Raw genomic sequence first — 27,347 nt, 5'->3', positions numbered from 1 at the left:
AAAATAAAAATTCAGCAGTATAAGTACTAGAAAATCGACTACTCCCTCTGTCTAATCATGAACCATCTGGATCTCTACATTGTCTGTGTCCCCAAGAGGATTATAAGTGAAAAAAATTACTGATTTGGCACAAGGGGGAAAACGCTGAAGCCAATGACATTGCGTACAATAAACAGGCCATAACACTAGCATCCCCTTTAAATTACGACAGATCTACCGGTCCCTCTGGTTTTTAAAAGTGACTTTCGCATAATCACTACTCCAATAATTCGACCGTGTTACCGTCACCAGACACACGAAAAAATCTCACTCACCCTGAACGGCTTTACTGTGGGCTATGGTTTGGATGGCGCTTTGCAGGGCTGAGAACTTCAGCTGTAGGCATGTCCACTGTAGACATGTCCAGCAGAACAGACACCTGGTATATCTATAATTCCTTTGGCGGGACAGCATTTTGATGAAAAAGTTGCAGTGTAGAGGCACAACCAAACGTCCAAATTCTTACAGATATCAGAAATCTGTGAGTAGTGTGTTAGTGGGCGGAGATCGTTGAGGTGCAGTGAGTGGGAAGTTGGGGATTTGGGTGGGACAGAAAGTGTGTCCAGGTGGGCGAGGCTGTTAAAGCAACTGTTCTTGAGAGGCGGAGCATCCGATTTCGGGTCCCAGTACGGCACAAATCTTCAGCTCTCGCCGTTGCTTTACCACAGTGCCCTTTGTGGATTCAATTCTCTCCTTGTCTTTCCCATCACACTTCCTTTCCTTTCCTTCTATCCCAATTGTTTACGTATACAGGGTGATTGTAATCAAAGTTAAACTTTCAAAACGCTGTAGAAATAACGCCACTGGTCAGAATGACGTCATATCGTAACCGAATATTATCGGAGAAGGGGGAGAACATGTGGCAGAAGAAAAAAATAGTGTGAAAATTGACCAATAGATGGTGCTGTATGTATCAGAATACGAAAATGAAAACACCTGTCATGTGTACGACCCATAGAAATTGTTAGAAAAACTCCAGCTACATGGCTTTTTCGCGCCCTCCCCAAATTCTATAAGTCCCTCCAGATCCTCGAGCGCCATGCACTCCGCCTCGCCTACCATATACGCCTCCCGTCCCCCAAGCTGATCCTCTATGACCTGGTTTCTTTCCCCCATCTGCTCCTTTTCTTAGAACATATCCCGAGTCCTCTACACCTCCTGCAGACTTGATCCCCCCCCCCCCCCTCCATCCCCTGGTTGCTCCTCTCCTCTCCAACCTCCACCCACTGCTGCGCTTTCATTGTTGTGTCCCACCTACCCTCCACCTCTGCACCCTTCATCTCCTTTCCCAAGGTGGCTTCCATCAACTCCCCCTCCTGAATGATGCCCTCTCTTCCTCCATTTATCCCGCCTATCAACTCTGATCCTCACCCCCCTCCCTATCTCTGTCCTTTTCCCAGGCTCCCTCATCCCCCCCTTCCATCCCATTTTTCCCCACCTACCCGCTCTTTGAATCCCTTCTCTCCCCTGAGTCCTTTTGCAGTCCCCTCCTCTGCCTTCCCCACTCCATCTCGTGTCTCCCCTGCCCCCCCCCTTTTATGTGTCCTCTTCTCCATCGGCTGCTCCCCCCCCCTTTGCTTTTTCCTCTCCTCCCCCTTTTTTCCTCATCTGTCTGGCTCCTCCCTCCCCCATCTGCCTTAGGCTGTGGTGTGTCATCTTCGTGTCTCCTCTGTAGTGCAGTGTTTAAGTGCGTGTTAGGTGTCGTGGGTCTTTTATGTAATGATGCGAACAGAAGCCAGACTTTCGCCGTGTTTTTTAATTGTCTGTCTACTATTGTACCTGTCTGCTCACTGTGTGTCTTCATTAGCATCATCAAGCCTTTGTTTTTAGATTTAACTTCCACAAATTTCCTCCATTTTACAGTTTTAAAAAAGTCACCGTTTTTATCGCCTGTTTTTTGTTGTATATTATCTTCTTATTACGTTTTTAAATATTACTGTAGGCTGCAAAGCGTCGTACTAAGCTGCTGCCAGCCCACCCCTCTCTGGGAGGAATCGAAACCCAATAAAGGAAAAAAAAAGAACTATTTTCCTCCTTCCGCGTCTGCGACGTTCGCCATTACTGTCTCAATGCAGGATCGTGCTCTGCTTGTAAAGCTGTATTACAAGAATGATGACTGTACACATGTCGCTCTGCGGAAATTCCGGACACTGAAGGTTTTGAGAAAAGGCGTTGGTCCGATGTCTGCCGTGGGTCTGGAGAAAATAATTCGGAAATTCTAAAAGACGATTTCTTTTGGTGTGCATCCTGGTAGAGGGAGAAAACGAACTGATTCGACGTTAGTGGAAGCAGTGGCCGCAGCAATGCAGGAGGAGACGAGTGGTGGTCTGCAAACGTGTAGTGCACGGAGAATTGCCCGAAGATTAGACATACCCGTGAGCACGGCGCGTAAAATCCTACGAAACATCCTTCTTTGCTATCCATTCAAAATTACCCATGTGCACGAGTTGCCGCCCGTTGACCTGTGAGCAAGAGAGACCTTTGCTTTATCATTTCTTGCTCGCATGGAAGTGGACAACGATTGAAAGTGGAAGATTTTGTGGGCAGACGAAGCCCACTTCCGACTGACAGGACATGTCAATACATAGAATTGTCGAATATGGGCAACGGAAAATCCACAAGCAAATCGACCAGTACCACTTCATTCTCAAAAGGTCATTGTGTGGTGCAGGTTTACGGCATCATTTATCATAGGGCCATATTTTTTCGAAGAGATAGGTGCTTCCATAGTGTTACCTGTACCGTCACTGGTAAGTGATATGAGTATCTTTTGCTCAACCGCGTCATTCTAGCTCTCCAACAGCGGAGATTTGTGGGTGGTATCATTTTTATGCAAGATGGTGCACCTCCGCACATTGCAAATCCAGTTAAGCAGCTGCTGAAGTGCCATTTTGGAAATGTTAGCATTGTCAGCCGCCATTTCCGTACAGTCTGGCAGTCCCGATTACCTGATCTTAATCCGTGTGACTTCTGGCTATGGGGTTATCTGAATGATGTTGTGTTCAGTGTTCCAGTTGCAAACTTACAAGGAGACGGCACGACCGTGGGGTTGGGGTGTTGTCCGAAATTTTGTGTGGTGAAAGAGGACCCATAACACCTCACGTGGTTAAAATATTAGGACGCACTACCTGGAAAATCTAGGGAAAAATTGATCCAAAGTGTCTTAGGTACCTTATGAGTATACAATGTTAGTACATTGCCGAGCCGCCGTCTGGCCTAGATGGTTCAGCCGGCACGGTAGCTCAGCGTGTTCGGTCAGAGGGTTACCTGCCCTCTGTAATAAAAATAACTGAGTTCACCGGGCAACAACGAACTTAATCGGGTGTCTTACGACGTCCGCCCCGAGCAGATGCAACGAACGAAAGTGAACAAAATGAGAATAGCCGGCACGGTAGCTCAGCGTGTTCGGTCAGAGGGTTAGCTGCCCTCTGTAATAAAAAGCTGAGTTGGTCGATCAACAAAGAACTTAAACGGATGTCTTACGACATCCGCCCCCAGCAGATACAACGGACAAAAGCGAACAAAATGAGATTAAAAAAAAAAAAGGTTAGGGCTCGGACTTGCGCCAGATGTCTCAAGTTCGATTCCTCCTCTGGCACTTTTTTTCTTCTGTTTCATTTTCTTTTCTTATTCCACCAATTATTCAGAAAGTTTCCCAAACCTCCATTATCTTTAACAAATTAGTTACATTATTGAATAAAAATTATTTTCTTTTTGTCGAACAACACAGTCTATGGCGGTGGGTTTTCCATTTTTCATTGTAAAGTATATGAGGTGAAACATTGGGTTTTTAAGCAGAATAAATTAAATTATTTTCATAATACACCACTGCGTCCTTCGTAATTTTGATAGATCACTATGAATGGATACTTCAGGAATTTCTTCTCCTATTCCAGACGAGCCAGCAACTTCTTCAGTCGACATGTTAAACCTCGGATCGGAATAATAAGTAGAAATTTGAAACAGGCACGTCTGTTCACGACGAAATCGAAAAAGAAACTGCCATTTACATCTCACAGCTCGTGCACAGTCCTATACGCAGATGACCGTTATAATCCCAAGGGGACCCTTACAAAGCTCCTTTAAACCTTTAAACCCCATAAAACGAAGTAGAACAACGACCACGAATATTTTTCAGTGAATGAAAAACTTTACGTTCTTGAGCTAAAATAATGTTTTAAAATAATGTAGGTTTGAGAAACGTTTTGAATAATTGGTGGAATAACAAAAGAAAATGAAACAGAAGGAAAAAAAGTGCCAGAGTAGGAATCGAACCCGAGACATCTGGCGTAAGGGTCCGAGCCCTAACCATCTTTTTTTTTTTAACTTTTTTGGTCATAACATTCCACAGTAGTACATAATTTTCAACTGACATTTATAAGTAATAAAACAAACTAAAATTAATTACAGGTTCCTTGACATTTTAGAAAAAATCCAAGTCTAAACCAGATCTAGGCCAAACGGCGACTCGGCAATGGACTAACACTGTATACTCATAAGGCACCTAAGAAACTTTGGATCGATTTTTCCCGGGATTTTCCGGGTAGTGCGTCCTAATACTTTAACCACGTGAGGTGTTAAGGGTCCTCTTTCACCACACAAAATTTCGGACAACACCCCAACCCCACGGTGGTGCCGTATCCTTGTTAGCTGCACTGAAGGCACGCAATGCGCAATACATGTTGAACGTGACCCCGGAAACACTTCGATCAGTTGTGGAACATTCTGTTTCTCGATTTCAACTTGTTGCAGAAAACGGTGGACAGCATATTGAACATGTTTTGCGCCAGTCACACGGAAATTAATAATCCGATTTGATTGACGCTTTTTCTGCAGTTTTTGGCCTCAGAACAATTAAAAACCGATGTGAGTGACGCTTTCTATGCGGTTTTTGGCCTCAGGACAATCGAAAACCGATATTTCCCATCCGATGTGATATGACCTTGCCGTACTCGTAGTGGGTGGGCTTACTTAACTAACAATATCACACTTGTACACCCGTGCACGTTGTATGATTCATTTGTCATTTGCAGTCGACCACTATTAAATTATGATTATTACATCCCCATCTATTGCTACATTTTGTAACTATTTATTTTCCTTCTGCCATACGTTTTCCCCCTTGTCCGATATTATTCCGTTGCAATTTGCTGTCAATAGTATAAACAGCGTACATGCATGCTTTTTGTGAACGTACACAGGTATCGGGAACGTAGGTATGATGATGATGACGATTACATATCTACGGGGAAGCCTGAGTTTTTCGTAGATGGACGACAATCATCTGGGCATAAGGACTCAAAGCACAGTGCAACGGAAGTTGTAAGGGCTGCAGTTTAGCCTGTCATAGAACCTGCAGCAACGCAGGATTGGTGATCGATATGGATGCTAACCGCAGGCTAGCTTCAAGGGCGTCCGGCGGTGTTTGGCCGGCGTCGGCTTGCGTCGCCATGGGAACGGGGCGCCTATGCAGGGGCAAGCGCGCCGGGGCGCAGACGTCGCTCTGTCCTGCCGACGTCAACATTCAGCAGACTTCCGATTATGGCAGCGGAGGACACTTCATGGGTATTCGACTCTCTGGTGGGTTTCCTCCAAGGACCCATCTGGAACGCTCCCGTGCTGACGTTCATCGAGCAGAAATGCGCAAGTAAGTAACACTCTTGTCTTAAAACAAGTATCGAAAATTCTGTTACTCATCAGCTGAATAGGCATATACCCCAAGATCACTATTATAACGAGCCTGTAAGCCCTTTTAGGGAAACCTTCTTCTCTAACCTCCTTTAACTGAACTTACCTATTTCTGAACGTACAGAAATTTTAGTATCAGGGATATTCTAAAACTTAACAATCCTATAATTAATGTCTTTGTTTTAAAGTTTGATCTATTTTGTAGTAAACGATGTTTGTTTCTATGAAGTTTGATGATGATGAGGTCCACAGCCTTCGTTAATTTTTTAAATGAAAACATTCCGCTTTAGGCTGTTAAAACATTATTCATTACGTTCACAATTTTCACACGTGGCCATTTTCAAGCATTGTGGGATGGTGGAACCGTCGCAATAGTATAAAGCTGTGACATGTTGTGTAACAGCAGTTGCATGTGACGTTGTGAATTTATCTGCTCTTCCATACACCACCCATTTACCATGACTGTTAATTAAATTTAACCTTAAGTGTTTTTATCATTATTTCACCAGCTTTCTAACTCGTTTGGTATATGGAACAACAAATAAATTCACAACACCGCAGGCAACTGCTCTCAAATAGAATTACACAGCTTTATACTACTGAGCCGGCCGCAGTGGCCGAGCGGTTCTAGGTGCTTCAGTCTGGAACCGCGCGCTTTTACGGTCGCAGGTTCGAATCCTGCCTCGGGCATGGATGTGTGTGATGTCCTTAGGTTAGTTAGGTTTAAGTAGTTCTAAGTTCTAGGGGACTAATGACCTCAGATGTTAAGTCCAATAGTGCTCAGAGCCATTTGAACCATATACTATTGACTGGGTTACAAGAACACAATGCTTGAAAATGACCACGTGTCGAATTGCAATTGCAATGAATGGTGTTTTAACAGCGTAAGGCTCAATGTTGTCATTTTAAAAGTTTGTCCCTACGTTTAAACAAAAGATTGGTTGGTTATCTGGCAGATAGACAAAAAATATCTTATTTATCGGCAGACACCTACCTCGGTTTCTAAGAAAATAGTCATAATTTAGTTAGTAACTAAGGAAGGATAGAAGGCACAGAAAATGACGTTTTTTCGAAAGCGTATCATTGTTTTGTATATAAAGTGGGACTGCCATGTTAACGGGCAACCAGTAAACCTCGGATTCTTTAAAGAATAGAACTGGCTTGTATAAAACAGGCTCAAACGTCCGATTACAAATGAGTTAACGTAATAAGTATTTGACGTTAAACACATAAGCGAGAAAAAGTTCAGAACGGACCTGCAACTGTGATTAAAATTTGATGGTAGTCGCTAAGCGCTCTCACTATCAAACACTGCATAAAAACGGGATGGGTAACTTTTCACGCATACCAGTGTTTGTAACGTCATATCTCGTGAACTATGAATCGTACAATGACATAATTTTTCAGGCACATTCATTGATGTATGTGGATACTGTTTGAAAAATGTGTTGCAAATAGAGACAGTAGTAAAAAAGTAATGAATTAAAACGTCATGCCGTATGTTGAAGTTTTACTGCACGAACAAGGAAAATGTAGTAAGTGAGAAAGTTCTTACCTATCATGGAGATGTTAGCCATAAAACAGTTTCGTGAAGGTTTACAGTTATGTATAAAGTTTGTTGGAAGTCGCTAAGTGCTGTCTTTTCAAGTACTGGATGGAAGTAGTTTGCGCGCCGTGGGTTACGATGCCTTAAGACATAAACACTTTTGATGTAAGATTATACTTATATTAAGTAGAGTATGACAGCATTTTAAATTTTTAAATTTAATCGCTGTATATGAAACACTGAAAAGCGAATTTTTACTGCTTCTGGAAGCTATTAGATAGGCATCCTGAATCATAAACCACGAACTGGGTTCGCGATTAACTAATACAGATAGTAGATTATCATCTGATCACCCACTGTGAAAGGTTGATGGTTTTCGTACTACCCATATTAGAAAAAGTATTCGGTATACCCTATTGTTACACCATTACTTTCGCAGTAAAAACCACTTCATCCGTGTATTCTGTGAAGATGAATAGGAAATGATCCATGATTTTTTAATTTCACACAGTTTGGAACTTAATCGTTCATTCCCTTTGGCTGTGTGAAACCAGTGCTTAGTTGATTCATATGTCTGTACTTATTTATAAAATGTTTTTTTTCGACTTTTCGATGCAAATTATTCGTCTTCCCATTGTCCTGATACTCTTCCATCTTGAGAGGTCTCCTTATGAACGGTCTCCATCGCCAAACTGTTGATTATTAAAATATTTTAAATGATAATTAATTGAAACCCTCAGCTGCCGACAGGTGCTGTTGATATACCTTGATGGGGACAGCTGAAAATGTGTGTCCCGACCAGGACTCAAACCCAGGATCTCTTGATACATGGCAGACACTCTGTCCATCTGAGCCACCGAGGACACCGATGAATAGCGCGACCGCAGGGACTTATCGCTTGCACGCTTCCTGTGAGACCCATATTCCCAACTGTCCACGATTCTACATATGTAATGTACACTCGCCAGCAAAAAAAGTGGGTCACCCTGAATTCTAACGTGTAGGCTGCACCTGAATGTATGCAACCAACATAGCATATCTGTGTTGCACATAGTCGCAACCCTCCACAGTACTGTCGTTGTAAGATACACAATGGGTACTGCTAGAGACTACTAGAGAACACCAGTCTTTATGACAGTCTGTCCAGATGTAAAGTAAAACCACGATAGTACAGAAGAGATCAGACAGTCCTTATCGTTTTTAAACTAAACTTAATTACAATAAGTGACATTTCAATAGTTATGGGACAACTAGTTTTGTCACATAAATCGAATAGTAATCCTTAGGCACAATTAAATATTTGAGACAGTATGTGGATTTATAAAGTTGTATGGCAATTGGAAACAAGTTCTTTGCTGTCTAAAAGGTTTACCCAACACATGCTGAACGTCAAAAAAATGGCTCTGAGTACTATGGGACTTAACATCTGTGGCCATCAGTCCCCTAGAACTTAGAACTACTTAAACCTAACTAACCTAAGGACATCACACACATCCATGCTCGAGGCAGGATGCGAACCTGCGACCGTAGCGGTCACGCGGTTCCAGACTGAAGCGCCTTTAACCGCACGGCCACACCGGCCGGCTGCTGAACGTCGTTCAACGTTCAACAGGGAGTGGTTTCGCATCAACTTTATGTAATACTAAGCAGTTAAGAGAAAACGTGATTAACGGCAGCAACCACTCATCGGAAATCCCAACATTAACAGCGAATCACAAGTAATATCATTGTTCACATTACTCATCAACAGATGACATGACCAACGTCTTCGTTCTGGATCCGGATGCAAACCCAGAACGTAAAGCCATTGTTAACCAAGCAAAGCTTTGTGCCTTATCGAGACTCGATCACTAGGCAGAAAGAGACGTCAAATATTGACGTTTGCACCAGTATCAGCTATCAATTCTCAACTTGAACGTAAATGATGATAATGTTTGTACGAAAGCAGGAACCCTAACATGACAATTACCTTCTTGATAATTAACCTCGAAAGACGTTGTATAGTGTTGCATTGTCAAGGAATAAAGGATGCACATGTTTAAAATTGAAATACCATCATGTAATGCTGGGGACAAGGATGCGAACCCAGCACGTAATCGGATTGTTGAATAAGTACGTAAAATCAGAATGTAGATATCACAGTTTGTCACCAGTAGTGGGGTTGGATCCTTAAATGACGACTGAAGTTGTATTGCCTGACCGGGATTCGAACCCGGCGCCTACTGCCGTCGTTGTCTAACCAGGAACAGACGAGAAATGTCCAATGTTGGTTCACCATCAGCGAGATGTGCACACGTTTAACTAGAAATAAGGTGACGAAAACGTCTATGCTGACTGAGAGTCGAACGCCGCACACATGGTTATGAAGACACGGTAATAATCACCTTCATATTCAGTAGTAGCTAGGAGTAGCATGTTTAGTTGCAAAGCTTAAGGCCTTACTCATCCCTAGTAACGTGTTGCCTAATATCTGCGATATCATGATGTTAATTTACAAGTGGATTGACTGCCGTGAAGAGCAATGTTCTCTAGTAGTCGTGTATCATTGAGATGTAAATGAAGTGCCTCAGCAGAAAGTAATTTCCGTCGTGCAGCACGTATTGTTTCAGAGACACTGAGAACATGTTATAAGTGCACAAAACGTGTATTATATACTAAATATATACTATTATTTGGAGAAGCTGCCGCCAAATCTGTTTACTCTTACATTCCGCTCAATTGTCGTGGTTGAACACAGGTTTTCTTAAGGCTACACCTAATGCACAGCGCTTACAAGAAAGTATAGTTTCCTGCGTCATGCTATTGCTACCTAGGTGAAATATTTTGTGGTAGCTATGTTTAAAATGAATGTATTTTTGAAAGTATCGTTCGTCAAATATTTGAATAAATCGTCAACTGTATGTGTGCCTGCACATGTTATAGCATAATAGCTGTAGCTGCGTTAGTTTGTACTACAGACTTGGGTAGATTAGGTGTAACTTTTGATCCTTCAATGGGTGATCGTGGCCCTGCGGCCCGGGTCTGTACTGGCCGCGACTCGCGACCTACGGGCCAGCCAGGCTGGCCGAGGCGAGACGCAAGTGAGCGAGCTGGCGGTGGCGTTGGTGGGCCAACAGCCCGGGACGAGCCAGTACGGCTGCGCCGCATGCCTCTGCCTCTGCCGCTCCGTGTGACCTAAATATGTTTACCTCCTCTCCTGGAATCAGTATAAGAGCGGCAAGCAGAAATACACATCAGGCTGTCTGCCGTAATGGCTCACTGGGAGAGGTCTATTCGAGGTAGAGTCAAAAAATGGTTCAAATGGCTCTGAGCACTATGGGACTTATCATCTGAGGTCATCAGTACCTAGAACTTAGAACTACTTAAACCTAACTAACCTAAGGACATCACACGCATCCATGCCCGAGGCAGGATTTGAACCTGCGACCGTAGCGGTCGCGCGGTTCCAGACTGAAGCGCCTAGAACCGCTCGGCCACTCCAGCCGGCCGAGGTAGAGTCGTCGCTCTCATTGAGGAAGGATGATGTTCCATCAGAGAAGCTGGCAGGCGGTATGGCGTACCACATACCACTGCAACGAGGTGGTGGAGGATCTGCCTTGAAAGAGGCACCACCAGCAGGGCTCCTGGCTCAGGCAGGAAGAGAGTCATCTCACAGCAGGAAGACAGGGACCTAGTGTCTAGGAGCAGAGAAAATCCCTTTCTGAACGCGAAGCATTTGCGGCGGGAGACCAACTTCCCCGGCTCCAGTGACAGGATTCGCCGAAGGCTGAGGGACGCTGGACTGCATGCACGGCGATCCGCCTAAATCAAGAGCTCAGCGAAGACAACGTTTTATACCGGCTAGCATTTGCGGAGCTCCATCTGAGGGCGTCGTGGGACAACGTCATTTTCACTGATGAGAAGGTGTTTTCCACCAATGACGACGGTCCACGAATCGTTTACAGGCCGCAAGGGACTTGCCGTCGACGCGAATATGTAACCACGACGAGAAGAAGTGGCCGGCTATCTGTTACCGGCTGGGGTTGGAATTCTGCGAGAGGGGCGGGAATTCTTCACAGGATAGAAGGAACTCTGGACAGCGCGCAGTATGCCCACATATTGGAAAATGTGATGCTTCCGTCAGTGCGAATGCTGTACGCAGAAGGGGACGTCACATTGGAAGAGGACCATTCTCCCATTCACAAGTCTGCATTTGTTCAGCAGCCGCTCTCCACGATTGGCGTCAACGTCATGGACTGGCCGCCACGGGCGGCTGATATGAACTCCATGGAAAACATGTGGGCTGAGGTCGCCAGAACATGAACAGAGAACTGGCCACGAAACCAACCAACTACTGCGGACGCTCTTTGGGACCGCGTCCTGGAAGCCTGGGAGGAAGTTGCTTCTTCAGGCTGTTACGTCCGACGGCTTATACATTGATGCCAAGACGCGTGATAGAAGTACAAAATGATGAAGGATTCTGGATAAAATATTAGAGTTCTTAAAATGTTTTGTTATGTCTTCTTTTTCGTCATTTTTCCTCAATGGACGCTAGTGGAAGATCGCGTGGCAACAGAAAAGATACAATATGGGTTAGCTTTCCTTTGAGTTGCCCTTTTAATTCAAGTGGGTTTCTTTTGAATATACAGTTTGTTAAGTATTCTATTTTGATTTCATTTATACCATGTCTACATACTTACAAACTAATCAGCGTAGATGGACTCTGTCACAGTAGTTTTTGTTATTTCAAATACATCTCTCTCTTCCCCTCCATCCATGAATACACCCTCCGTCCTCCACACTATACGCCAACGATTTCATATTACGTTTATTCGCCGCGCGGGATTAGCCGAGCGGTCTGGGGCGCTGCAGTCATGGACTGTGAGGCTGGTCCCGGCGGAGGTTCGAGACCTCCCTCGGGCATGGGTGTGTATCTTTGTCCTTAGGATAATTTAGGTTAAGTAGTGTGTAAGATTAGGGACCGATGACCTTAGCAGTTAAGTCCCATAAGATTTCACACACTTATGAACATTTATGTTTACTCGTTGTTAATATCTCTTCTATTCTCTCTCACACTCTCTCTCTCTGACACTATCGCCGCAAGTGCCCTTTTATTACACTCCCCCAAAACTTTGTAAACAAATCTAGCGGTTTCCAATGACGCTACATTTTCTCTTTTAATTGCTGCTGTCTTTACTCTCTATCATTCCTCTCACCACCTATGAAACCGTATTCATTGATCTCCTCTTCCCTTTAACTCATTCTTCGTTCTGAGAACAGTCCTTCCTTATCTCTCGGTCCTAAGATAAAACGAACTGTGGCACACGTCTAAGTAAGCAATACTTTGCAAGCATTTCACGTTATATTTTGCACTTATGCACTTCTATCCATTCCCAGATCCCGCCCTCCTTCCTGTTACGCGTCCCTTGAGATCTGCATCTACATCTAAATGAACACTCTGCAATTCATAATTATGTGCTTGGCAGGGGGTTCTGTGGTCTGGTGGATTAATCTCGTATTGATGTGTAAAACGTGTAGGTTCACATCTCACGTCAGGCGTAGATTTTTAACACACACAAGTAGCTCTCCTTCACCCCTAGTAACGCCAAGTGCAGAACGCCAGTAAGCTCCGTAGTTCAATATCCGCAGTAAAGATAACATCCCTTCGCTGTCGACTGGGCATTCGTTTGAGCTGTGACAGATGGAGAAACCCCGTAAGGCAGAGACTCTGTCACCAGCAAGCCGTCGTAAACTAGAAAACGTATTTCATTTAATGAACCAATGGCCATGTAAGTTCACAAGGGTCTTACTTTATCTGAAACTGAGACGTTGAAATTTGTGGTGCTAGACTGGGATTAGAATTCGATTTCACTATGTTCCCGAAGATTGCAAACTCTTCTAGGCGTCCTCGAAAGGCACCTATCTGGTTTCGAATCCTGATCAGCACAAAATATTCATTATTTCATTTCAAGCCCTAGCATGTGCACTCCGAACTACTGGTGAAAAATAGTTGCATTTTTAACGTCTCTTCATGCGTTGTCAGCTGTAACGTGTTCGTTTCAACTCACAGCCACATGATGAGCGTTTAATCACAACATTACAAGATCAAAAAAATGGTTCAAATGGCTCTGAGCACTATGGGACTCAACATCTGTGGTCATCAGTCCCCTAGAACTTAGAACTACTTAAACCTAACTAACCTAAGGACATCACATACATCCATGCCCGAGGCAGGATTCGAACCTGCTACCGTAGCGGTCATGCGGTTCCAGACTGACGCGCCTAGAACCGCACGGCCACAACGGCCGGCCATTACAAGATCAAACGTTTCCTTACATCTTTTCAACTTCAAACATTCCTCTCCATCCTACTGGTGAAACGAATTTGGGTTTGGCGTTGTGTTCGTTGTGATCACCAACGACGACATGTTGTGCTTTCAACTTCTAGCCAGCAGAGTATTTTCCATCACATCACTGAAAGTACAAACATGCCATTCCTAGCTATTATTGGAAAAGAATTTGATAGTTAAAGTTTCTTCATGACCACGTGTGCGGGGTTTGAATTCCATTCAGCACAGAACTTTTCGTCGCCTGACGTCTAGCGAAACATGCGCCCGTCTCACTACTGGTGAACCAACAATAGCTATTTATCGTCTGTTCCTGGCTAGAAAACGACGGTGCTAGATGCTGGGCTCGAATCCCAGTCAGGCAAAAACAATTCTATGGTCAATTAACGTTCCAGCATTTCGCTATTGGTGAAAACATTTGATATTTAACTTCTGATTTTATGTACAGTCTTGTTCAAAAGTATCCGAACGACCTGAATTGCATTTAACCTGATTCCCATGCGATCTACATAACGCAGCTGTCTAGCAGGTCCTCTAATCGCTCCTTGATACAGTCGTTTGACTATTGAAAACGGTTCCAACAAGTCACCACTAGAAAACACTGCTCTGTATCGCAATAACTCAGGATATAAAGTAATACCACGATACTAAAAATATCAAGGAACACCTCATCACGGATAAGACTGTCCTTAAGGCTTGTGAGCTCGCATTTATTGCAATAACTGACATACCTGAAATGTTAGCACTCTAATTATTACGTTAGATAGGTAATGCACGTAGTAAATTCGTCATATTCATGATTTCCTCTTCAAGTTAACATACCATACTTGTTATTTAACACAAAATGTCATTAAAAATTTACGTTATTCACGAGCAGCTAGTTGAGAATATGTATGAACTTCAAATGACACGACGAACCGACTCGTTCTGCATATGGATTCAAACCCAGGTCATGCAAACTAAGATTTCGTGACTGACGGAAATTATCAGTCATTCCTGACTAGGTATAAAGACAGTGATATACCTCATTTTTGACAGTATCAGTTAACAAATATCAACTTCAAATTACATAACGTAAACATTTTTAACGGTCGCGAATTCCTACCCAGCATCTGTTGTCCCTGTTAACGAACTACGAGCGATGTTAAATACTGCTTCTTCACAATTAACTTACTTGAAATGCAGTAAGGTAAAGCTTTGTGTTGGACAGGGATTCGAACCCAGAACCTAATCGGATTGTTATCGAAGCGCAATCAACTTTGACATATCGGATTTTCTCGGCAGTAGCTAGATGTATTAAATGAAATGATGAGACGAAACATTAATTTTTCCTTTCCAGGACTCCAGCCCGGCACATATCGTAGTTATATTCTAGAGAAAAGGAACGTTAAGTATGGGTTTGTTACACCAGCAGCGACATGTGAGCATGTTTTAACTAGAAATAATATGACGAAGTGTTCAGTGCTGACTGAGAATCGAACCCCAAACATATCGTTGTTGACTACAGACAAAGAGACGACACTTACCGAATTTTTCTCCACCAGCAGCTCGGAATAACATCCCCGAACTTACATGATCTCGCAAATAGTTCTGTGTCTCACTGGGAGCCAAAAACGTCAGATATCGTTAGTGTTGACAACGAATGAAAATGCATTAAAAATAAAAATTATTATCCACCAGCAGATAGGTGTTCCCATGCTAGAGCTTGAGAATACACATTGAAAAGTTTAGTGCTGGGCCAGGATTCCAACCCATTCATGCGCAATATGTGGAGATGTTGAGCAATCTGCAGTTTTGAACAAACAACAAGTTGTAGTCGAGCTGTATTGTCACGAAGGGATCAAATTCCGCGTTAAGGGCGGTCTGAGTTGTATTCCCAGCTCAGAACCAATTTTATTGACATACAGAAGCTCAAATAAAAGACGGAATAAGTGTCCTGTGACCATACACAGGGTTTGTTTCGTCACTAGAAATAAATAACTAGTATAAGAAAAGTTACTGGTGATAGAGTTTCTACATGTCGCCACTCCTTACTTTATTGTGGTTCCACCTAACGTCTACTTGGTAGAGAAGGAATATCATGTTTAATGTGATTTTCAGACCACAATTCCATTATACCTTTTTCACTTGGCGTAGCCAGAAGAGAATAGAATCTGCCTCTCCCTATAAAAAAAAACATCGGCAGAAGTTGGAATCGAACCGAGACCAACATCGTATGAAACTATCATCAGTCTAACAGACCACCACACCCACTTCTCTCCTGCTCAGTTCTTTATCGTAACACCGTTGCGGCACACAAGATGAGAATTCCGACACACAGGCTCCCTGTAGTGGTTTGCAGGATGTTCAGTACATTCATTTACTTGGTTGACCGAATCGCCATGAACTAGCTGCCTTGGCTACCCAGTGCATACATTCGACCCTATTTTGTAATCACCGAAATAAAATACCGTAACTGCCACCTACACAGTACTGCCAACAGTGTAGGATGCAGAAATTTAAATAGGAAGTGTTCCTTTCCACTTGAGCTACTCTATTGCGCTATCTGTTTGTTGAAACCATCGTGCAGTGCAAAAGAAATACTGTAACTGTCTGTCTCTCAGAAGTCTATATCCGGCCATATGCATTATCTCACAGCACTGTGGAATGCCGCAGTTCTGGAAGAACTGTTGTTCACTTACAGAGGTGCTGTAGCTATGTCACAGCTAGTAGCGTAACGGTAAGCGTCGAGCACTGTTGATATCACGTCGCTTGTTCTATTACATTCGCTACTACATTTTTTTTTTAAAGCAAATCTGCTGTCTTCCAAAGTTATCAATTTAATGGAACTTTGAACATAATTCTCTTCACTTCTCAACCCAAAATAGTCGCATGTGGAAAAAAGGCTAACTTCTGCGTCATTTTGTTCTTTTCAGGTTTAATAGACGGCCAGGCAGCAGATGAACTCGAAGCTTTTGTATTATGTATGGGGAGAGCGCATCGTGCCAAAATAGTCAGAAAAGTGTTTTCTACATTAGCTGTCGTCTGGTAGTGGCATTTTATTCTTCTTCAATCCTTGTTTGACAGCTTTAACTCAGAACAAGTTTTCTGTATGCATGTAATCAATAAACTGCATGTGCATTGTCAGACTGTTATAGATAACATCAGAGAATTCGCATATATCGCTGATGATTAATTTCTCTCTCATGTTTAGTATTGTTTTAACAACACTAAAAGAAACCTTACGAAAACTGTGCACTGTATTGTAAGAAATGAAATAAAACTACCCACGACAACCTTACGACGAAAGTCTGTTTTAACAAAGCTGAGTATCTGTACACAAGCGTGCCTGTATCTGCACGAATTAGTAAAACACTATTCACTTAGATTTCGATTAGGTCTGTGTTTAAACGGAATGCTGTGTCATACTCAACAGGTATGCTAACGTGGTATTTCATAAATAAAGTTACGTATTCCTAGAAACCCAAAATTTGCCTGTCAGCAGCGGAAAGGGGCGTTACCTGTTGTGCAGTATTGTAAGTTTTTCACCATTGCACTATGAGCTGAAAGTATTTTCTTGCGATTCGCTAATCAGTTTATTTCCTTTATACTTATCACCCTGGCATGGGAGTTTTAGTTGAAGAACATTAGAGAATTTCGTATCGTTGATGGTCGATTCGAATTTCTTCAGAGACGCTTCTATTGTATAGCAGCTTGGCAGTCAGAAAGCCGTGATCTACGACCATTGACACATCTTACTGAGTCGAGCTGCCAAGAGGATTTGATGTGTAAAGGTTTTCTTCTGATTTTGTTACAGAACTTTTTCTGGGAATTCTCAGCTCCATGAAATAATTCACAAAAAAAGCTCGCACGGTCTACCCCTACCACAGTTACAACTGACGATTTTCTAAAGCGGTGGAACACGAGACACGGGTGGTACCACGGGGCTACGGACACACTGCTGCCAGCCCGCCACTCTCGTGATGGTATTGCTCGCTCAGCCTCATAATGCATCGTGAAAGATATTAAAAGTTTTCGCTTATGTGAAGAATAGCATTTCTTAAGGCAAAAAATTGAAATTTCTGTCTCAGTGTTTTAGTTTACGTGGGGATTATATACCACGAGTCATTCAAATGGAAAGGGAATATCAAGTGAATTTAGCGAGTCAATTCAGTACCATACGCGGAAGTAATTGCACTGTCACAGTGTTGCCAAATATTTGTGACGATGTTGCCAATTCTCAGCTGTGCTAGGAACAGCTCTGTAGCGTTATAGGAGGAAAATCCTGTGCTCGTGTCATAGGAGGATACGGAGAGGAGGCCCGGGGTTTGGTTAATATGCAGCGTTTTCTCCTATCAGCTCTGTCAAACATTTAGGTGTGTAATCTTCCATCACGATTACAGTTTCCCACAAAATATATACGAATAAAACACTTACCCTGTTACTTTGTTACAAAAGATTATTTCAGTACAATAAAAAGTCTTTGGAAATCAACTTTACCAACCTGTCACGAAAAGTAAGATAACAAACACTTTGCACCTCGAAATCGATTGCATCTATGTGCAGTCTTGTGATTATACAAGTAGAATTTCATGAATTGCACGAGAATGTAGAAAAATGTTGCTGCGAATGGAAGCTGTAAGAAACACAGTTACCTAACTATTCTGTACCGCGTAATAATCAATTCATTAGATAATTCAGAAGAGAAGAAACTAAAAATTATGGCCATTAAGACAGAAACTAAAGTGCAGATGTGGGCACTGTGCAGATCTGCGCTTTTTCATCTTCAGATCTATACAAATAATGTATACTAACCAGCGTATTCATTGCTTTCGTAATGTTACCCTCTTGTTTAGTCTTCTTATGATGAACTTATGTTGAAATGGATCCACACCCATGAGTCTGATTTTTTCTTTGTATCCTTTTTATCTACTATCTTTGTGTGTTATTGTTCGATGTTCAAAAAGCAAAATATTATGCCCGCTCCCACGAGGTATTAAAATTAGGTCGCAAACTGTGGGAAGTTTGTTTTACAACCTTCGTACCTGGATAAAGAGCTTTTCCTATTTGAGATATCTGTGAACGTTGCTGCATAAGACGATTTAAGAAGAAACTAAATTCCTTCAGCTACGCCAATGTTAAAAGAAATCGTGTTAACGGCACTAAATCGTGGTTTGTAAATCGTTTACCAGCGGTACTCTGCCGCGTTTCGCTGGTTCGAAGGCAAAAAGCTTACTGACAAATTTCACAGAAGGAAGAGGGGGACGAAATGTCTCCCACTCGAAGGTCATATTGTTTTACTTAAATGATTACAAAATCGGGTAAAACGAACAATAAGGTTGTCAGTATAAGCACATTACTGTTGTCAATATGATGTTGCACCGCCCAGGGACTGTAATGATAAAGGGCCCGTTTAGGTCAGGCATATTGTATACAGAAGTGGAAGAGAGAGCACCATTAAATTATGCAATCCGAATGCATTGCACACGCACAGAAATTACTGTTACAGTGTACTTATGGAGCCCAATGAGTGAATTGCATATTTGCCGGTGAGAAAGAGCACTGGCAAACAGTCTTCGCTACATTAGGTTACTTAAACTGGCGTCACTTTTAGCTAGAATATATGGCCAGCGACTAAGTGTAAGGACAGTGAGTCGGATGCGGATTTTGCAACTGTGAAATACTTTCCTTACATAATGGAAGCGAATATTAAATATGAACTAATATTGCGAAAATTTTGGACTTGGATAGCTTAGAATGAAAATCTTTCTGTTTATTGCAAAGGAAAACAATTGATTTTCTAAAACATTCTGTGTTATACACAACTTGAAACAGGCCACGTCGACCAAATCATATCGAAGAACCGACAGTGACGTATATTGAAAGGCAGTAAGATCCCTTGGCTTTTGGTTTGACAGTATTCGACAGCCATTTCTAGGCGCAAGTAAATGAAGAAAGACAGCGCGTTTTCGTTATCAAGTAAGGTCTTCATCAATTACTTTAGTTTTAATGTGATCTACGAGTAATTGCTGATGTTTGATATTAACATGAAAAGGATTCCGTAGACAGGGAAATAACTTGTTCTTGGGCAACTACTTCCATAATGACCAAAAGGACTTAAATGATCTTCAAGCACATGTGTTCCAGCAGCAGTATGAAGAAAATGATAGTAATAATGACGGTGATAATCGAATTATCCGGTAACTTCACACTTCACAGTGGATTTTCTGGAACTAAGAAATTTTCTGAATTAGTGAAAATTCCAAAATGGCTTCAAATCGAGGCTATGACGCCTAGAAGAGTCTTTGCATCCTGCTGACATGAGAATAGCATAATCTCCACGTCAGAAGCTTGCTTCTACTTAACCATTTAATAGACTCGCGTTTTTTCCACCGTGACTAGTTTAGTAAGCTAAGCACATCACCCATTACTGTACACTCCTGGGGCTGGGAAATGTGGCCACAATGGTCTGGTGGAACGAACTATCACAAGTGCAATGCGTGGGTTCAGGCATTTACTTTTAAGAGGCACAAACAGATTTACTTTACCTCCGGTAACCTCAAGAGAAAGCTGTTATAATCCAGAATCCGCATTAAACATCACGTTCCTTCATTCCAAACTGGGCAGAGCCGGTTTACGTTGGAAAATGACATAGGTGGAGGTCAGGGTAAACAGAAATACTGTCACCAGTAAACTTACTTACATTAGAAAATTTTATTTTATTTGATAAACTGATAGCCGCCTAAAGGAACAGGGCTCTTATTTTACTTGTACTTGATTGAACTAGAGACGTTGAAAAATTTGGTGCTGGACTGTGATTCGAATTCGTATGTCCTCTTTCGAGGATCTGAATCTCTCGGAACAGTATAGTTCAATCATTTCATTCCTTTTCCCAAGACTGCAGTCTTCTTTTGGTCTCCTCCAAAGGTAAATATGCGGGTCCGAATCCTGATCCAGTACGAAATATTCATAACTTCATTTCAAGCCCTATCACGTGCACACCGGCCTGCTAGTGAAAATTAACGTGCATTTTTAATGTCTGTTCATGTTGCCAACAATTTCTGGACAAACACGCACACATCTTACTGTTGGTGAGTAAGCAATTGATACTTAAGCAATTTTCGTGGACAATAAAGAAGAACGATAGGAGTGCGGTTCGATTGTCGCTCAGGCACAAAAAGTTGTGTCCTTATTTTAGATTAAACACCTAGTAGCTGGCAAGAAAAACCGATACGTAACATTTGATTTTACTTAGTAAACAATCCGATTACGTCTTGGGTTCGTATCTCCGTCGCAGAACTTCACATCATGCGCTTCATCTTTAAATTCATACACACTACGTTACTTCTGAATTGAGATATATGAGACATCTTTCATGGTTAGTTAACAGGGATGAAAGGGTCTTGATAGGAGTCCCGATTTATTACAAAAACTGTCGTCTTTTATTTTCAAGTTTAGATTTGGTTACTGATATAGGCAAAAATTTCGGTACTTCATGACTCATCATAGATAGTCAGCAATATGATATGATTAGATTAGATTAGATTAATACTTGTTCCATAGATCATGAATACGACATTTCGTAATGATGTTATTTTAGTGAAAGATTTCTTTACATACCAGTATTCAATTTCTTTACAACAATTTTTTACTCTCTCTCTCTCTCTCACACACACACACACACACACACACACACACACCCACACACACACCCACATTCTCTTTTTATTTTTATTTGTTTGTTGTGCTCGACTATCGGCGAGTCACGAAAACGTCCGTGAATGAATTTCTTAGTTTTGAGAACAGTTACGAAAGAAATATAAAAACAACTATGAGAGTTACTAATTTATGATGCTTAGTAGCAGTCAGTTCTGCGTATTATTAGCAACTAAGCTCCAGTCTCTAAACCTAGTTACAGAAATGCGAATCAGACGCATTACGTATTCCAGGCCGTAGCAGCCGCGTCTTTGAGGCGCCAGCTATGATCACTTCCCAGCCCGCTGTAGGATCACATCGGTTCGTCTTCTTCCTGCTGGTAATGCAACTGGGATTTGGCAACAACGCAAGGTATGTTTGGCAACTCTGTGATCGACGAGTTACTTCCTGGTGTGCACGGAATTAAGCCTCAAAGTTCATTTGATTTCTAGTGTCATTTCCATTGAATAACCTGAGTTGTTATCGCTTGAGGTTTAACAGAAGATTGTAAATTAACGGTTCTCAGTCCAGCAAAGTCATTGAACGTGGCAATCGCAACTAATCTCGTCCAGTAAATAGCGGTTTACGAGTTCTAGCCACTATTGACCTCGTAAGAGGATGGCCCAAACCACATCTATCCGCTAGCTGTGTGTTGACGTGCAGACCTGTGGAAACGCGACTGTTATGCTTCGCGGTTCCAGCCTCGCTGAACGTACCGTTTTTATCCCTTCTGTGTAATAGCTGCAAGCAGTCAGATCAAACATCGATAAGCAAATCGTAAGAAAATACTTTCAGCTCATAGTGCAATGATGAAAAACTTACAATGCTGCACAACAGGTAACGCCTCTTTCCGCTGCTGACAGGCAAATTTTGGGTTTCTAGGAATACGTAACTTTATTTATGAAATACCACGTTAGCATACCTGTTGAGTATGACACAGCATTCCGTTTAAACACAGACCTAATCGAAATCTAAGTGAATAGTGTTTTACTAATGCGTGCAGATACAGGCACGCTTGTGTACAGATACTCAGTTTTGTTAAAACGGACTTTCGTCGTAAGGTTATCGTGGATAGTTTTATTTCATTTATTACAATACAGTGCACAGTTTTCGTAAGGTTTCTTTTAGTGTTGTTAAAACAATACTAAACATGAGAGAGAAATTAATCATCAGCGATATATGCGAATTCTCTGATGTTATCTATAACAGTCTGACAATGCACATGCAGTTTATTGATTACATGCATACAGAAAACTTGTTCTGAGTTAAAGCTGTCAAACAAGGATTGAAGAAGAATAAAATGCCACTACCAGACGACAGCTAATGTAGAAAATACTTTTCTGACTATTTTGGCACGATGCGCTCTCCCCATACATAATACAAAAGCTTCGAGTTCATCTGCTGCCTGGCCGTCTATTAAACCTGAAAAGAACAAAATGACGCAGAAGTTAGCCTTTTTTCCACATGCGACTATTTTGGGTTGAGAAGTGAAGAGAATTATGTTCAAAGTTCCATTAAATTGATAACTTTGGAAGACAGCAGATTTGCTTTAAAAAAAAAAAATGTAGTAGCGAATGTAATAGAACAAGCACTGTGATATCAACAGTGCTCGACGCTTACCGTTACGCTACTAGCTGTGACATAGCTACAGCACCTCTGTAAGTGAACAACAGTTCCTCCAGAACTGCGGCATTCCACAGTGCTGTGAGATAATGCATATGGCCGGATATAGACTTCTGAGAGACAGACAGTTACAGCATTTCTTTTGCACTGCACGATGGTTTCAACAAACAGATAGCGCAATAGAGTAGCTCAAGTGAAAAGGAACACTTCCTATTTAAATTTCTGCATCCTACACTGTTGGCAGTACTGTGTAGGTGGCAGTTACGATATTTTATTTCGGTGATTACAAAATAGAGTCGAATGTATGCACTGGGTAGCCAAGGCAGCTAGTTCATGGCGATTCGGTCAACCAAGTAAATGAATGTACTGAACATCCTGCAAACCACTACAGGGAGCCTGTGTGTCGGAATTCTCATCTTGTGTGCCGCAACGGTGTTACGATAAAGAACTGAGCCGGAGAGAAGTGGGTGTGGTGGTCTGTTAGACTGATGATAGTTTCATACGATGTTGGTCTCGGTTCGATTCCAACTTCTGCCGATGTTTTTTTTATAGGGAGAGGCAGATTCTATTCTCTTCTGGCTACGCCAAGTGAAAAAGGTATAATGGAATTGTGGTCTGAAAATCACATTAAACATGATATTCCTTCTCTACCAAGTAGACGTTAGGTGGAACCACAATAAAGTAAGGAGTGGCGACATGTAGAAACTCTATCACCAGTAACTTTTCTTATACTAGTTATTTATTTCTAGTGACGAAACAAACCCTGTGTATGGTCACAGGACACTTATTCCGTCTTTTATTTGAGCTTCTGTATGTCAATAAAATTGGTTCTGAGCTGGGAATACAACTCAGACCGCCCTTAACGCGGAATTTGATCCCTTCGTGACAATACAGCTCGACTACAACTTGTTGTTTGTTCAAAACTGCAGATTGCTCAACATCTCCACATATTGCGCATGAATGGGTTAGAATCCTGGCCCAGCACTAAACTTTTCAATGTGTATTCTCAAGCTCTAGCATGGGAACACCTATCTGCTGGTGGATAATAATTTTTATTTTTAATGCGTTTTCATTCGTTGTCAAAACTAACGATATCTGACGTTTTTGGCTCCCAGTGAGACACAGAACTATTTGCGAGATCATGTAAGTTCGGGGATGTTATTCCGAGCTGCTGGTGGAGAAAAATTCGGTAAGTGTCGTCTCTTTGTGTGTAGTCAACAACGATATGTTTGGGGTTCGATTCTCAGTCAGCACTGAACACTTCGTCATATTATTTCTAGTTAAAACATGCTCACATGTCGCTGCTGGTGTAACAAACCCATACTTAACGTTCCTTTTCTCTAGAATATAACTACGATATGTGCCGGGCTGGAGTCCTGGAAAGGAAAAATTAATGTTTCGTCTCATCATTTCATTTAATACATCTAGCTACTGCCGAGAAAATCCGATATGTCAAAGTTGATTGCGCTTCGATAACAATCCGATTAGGTTCTGGGTTCGAATCCCTGTCCAACACAAAGCTTTACCTTACTGCATTTCAAGTAAGTTAATTGTGAAGAAGCAGTATTTAACATCGCTCGTAGTTCGTTAACAGGGACAACAGATGCTGGGTAGGAATTCGCGACCGTTAAAAATGTTTACGTTATGTAATTTGAAGTTGATATTTGTTAACTGATACTGTCTAAAATCGAGGTATATCACTGTCTTTATACCTAGTCAGGAATGACTGATAATTTCCGTCAGTCACGAAATCTTAGTTTGCATGACCTGGGTTTGAATCCATATGCAGAACGAGTCGGTTCGTCGTGTCATTTGAAGTTCATACATATTCTCAACTAGCTGCTCGTGAATAACGTAAATTTTTAATGACATTTTGTGTTAAATAACAAGTATGGTATGTTACTTTGAAGAGGAAATCATGAATATGACGAATTTACTTCGTGCATTACCTATCTAACGTAATAATTAGAGTGCCAACATTTCAGGTATGTCAGTTATTGCAATAAATGCGAGCTCACAAGCCTTAAGGACAGTCTTATCCGTGATGAGGTGTTCCTTGATATTTTTAGTATCGTGGTATTACTTTATATCCTGAGTTATTGCGATACAGAGCAGTGTTTTCTAGTGGTGACTTGTTGGAACCATTTTCAATAGTCAAACGACTGTATCAAGGAGCGATTAGAGGACCTGCTAGACAGCTGCGTTATGTGGGTTGCATGGGAATCAGGCGAAATGCAATCCAGCTCGTTCAGATACTTTTGAGCATGACTGTACTTCGTTAACAATCCGATTAGGTGCTGGGTTCGCATCCGTGTCACAAGCTTGATATGGTTGCATTTCAATTTGAAACATGAGCATACCTTGTTTCTTGTCAATGACACCATATTAAACGTCGTTGGGGGTAGTTCCCAGGACGGTAACTGTTATGACAGGATTCCCAGTTCAGTACAAACATTTTCGTCATTTATTTTCAGGATCTGAATTGATAACTGATACTGGTGCAATCGTCTATACTTCACAACTCTTTGTGCCTAGTGATCTGGTCTCAATAAGGCACAAACAAAGCTTAGCTTAGGTGGCAATGGCTATAGGTGCTGGGTTTGAATCCAGATCCAGAACGACGACGTTGGTCATGTGATTTAAAGTTCAAATTTGTGTACACGTAGCTGTTGATGTGTTACGAGAACAGTGATATTACTGGTGATTCACTGTGAATGTTGAGATTTCCTTAGAGTGCTTGTTGCCGTTAATCGCGCTTTTCTACTGTCGTCCAATATCCAGTTTCCAGAGCTACTCGCCGTTGAGCGACCTTCAGCACGTGGATGGAAAACCTTTTAGAGAGCGAAAAACTTTTTTCCAATTGCCGTACAGCTTTGTAACTCCATATATTGTCTCAAGTATTTAATTTTGACTAAGAATTACTGTACGATATATGTAAAATAATTCGTTTTCTCAGAACTTTTGGAATGTCACTTGTTGTAATTAAAGTTAGTTTATGAGTGTTATGGGGTTTCTCATCGCTAAGGACGTGTTTTCTAATATGATTTGTATGACGATATTAGTTGACGCTTAGACTGACTGCCATAAAGACCTTTGGTCGCTTAGTAGTCTCTTGTGTAGTGAAACGACTGTACCCCACGGGGTTTCGGTGTTTAGAGGACCTGCAACACAGCTACGTTATGTTGGTTGCATTCGGCAGTGACCCACTTTTTTTGCTGTCAAGTGTACCTAACAGATATTTGCCCACCCACTCATTACTCGCACACACAGTATTTTAGATGACAGCGTGTTCCTTGACCCACTAAACGTTCAGTATTCTCCAGAGGTTACTGTTTTCTATACTTTATTTGACAATATACATAACCAACACACTAACTTTCTTGATGAGGACTGGAGTCTTCATATCTTACAACAAACTTCCAAAATCTTGTAAGTCTCTCCAGGATAGTTGCACGATCTCGGCTGTTCAATACAAAAGTCAGATCAAAAACTTTCAGCTATCCATATTTCGAATTTTATTTTATTTTGCTACCAGTTTCGGCGTTCGATTACGCCATCTTCAGGCTCCTTCACCATCGTGTAGGAAGACTCCCACCTCTTGTACAATCGAAATAGGGGCCCAGCATAGAGTCACTAGAGTTCGTAGATTTTTTATAATAACGCGATCTGCGAGCGATGATCGAAGGTATCGCGTTGTAATAGATGGATTCCAGTGACTGCATGCTGGCCCCTCTTTTGATTGTGCAAAAGATGGGATTCTTCTCACACCTCGGTCATGGGGCCTGAAGATGTCGTAATGTAACGACGAAACTAACAGCAAAATAAAATAAAATTGGAATTACAGATGGCTGACTGTGTTTTTGATTTGTCATTTTATAACTTCCAATACGTCGAATGTGTTTTGGTTTATGGTGTCATACCCACTGTGTACCTGCAATTACAGCTGATATTACCTACGCTTTGGAAGCCGTCGATGTGGAACTCGAAGGAATTTGGGAAACTATTATCAATATAGTTTTTCGCTTAACTGTCCTGTCTCCAAGTGTGTATTTATAAGTGTAGACTAATGTCCTTAGTTAACGTTTGTTTAGGTGTGACCGTCTAAGTGCATTAATGTTTCTCCTATTAGATTATTAATTTAAAAATCTTAAAGAAGAAGTTATCTGTTATGTTTAGGGAAAAGTCTTGTGGCGACTGAACGAGTCATAGCATAAAATATTCGAACGTTTCTACCACTGAAGCAGGTATCTGAAACTTTGTAATATTTTACGCTGTGACGCGCTCACACCTCAGACCCACAACACTTTCGAAACTGCCAACGATTGTGGAAAACTAACCTAGAAAAATACATTCTATTTGTTAAAAATATTTCTCCAAGGGTTTTCTTTGTCTCTGAATATGAAGAAACAATTAGTATGCAACGATCCAGTCCCGCTTTCGCCCGAGAACCTA

At 41.8% G+C, this 27,347-nt stretch overlaps 1 protein-coding gene across 1 annotated transcript in view; it reads left to right on the top strand.

The window, feature by feature from the left end:
* The first annotated feature begins 5,544 nt into the window (after positions 1-5,544).
* The window catches only part of LOC124795614 (cilia- and flagella-associated protein 36), a 108,569-nt gene continuing 86,766 nt past the window's right edge, over positions 5,545-27,347 (top strand). The window contains exon 1 of the mRNA XM_047259686.1: positions 5,545-5,686. Within this exon, the coding sequence (XP_047115642.1) occupies positions 5,581-5,686 (106 nt within the window). The 5' untranslated portion in view covers positions 5,545-5,580. The remainder of the gene's footprint in view (positions 5,687-27,347) is intronic.

The sequence above is a fragment of the Schistocerca piceifrons genome, chromosome 4 (assembly GCF_021461385.2).
Source record: "Schistocerca piceifrons isolate TAMUIC-IGC-003096 chromosome 4, iqSchPice1.1, whole genome shotgun sequence".
NCBI classification, from domain to species: Eukaryota; Metazoa; Arthropoda; class Insecta; order Orthoptera; family Acrididae; genus Schistocerca; species Schistocerca piceifrons.
The sequence above is the reverse complement of the archived record's forward strand: the minus strand, read 5'-3'. Positions and strand labels throughout refer to the sequence as shown.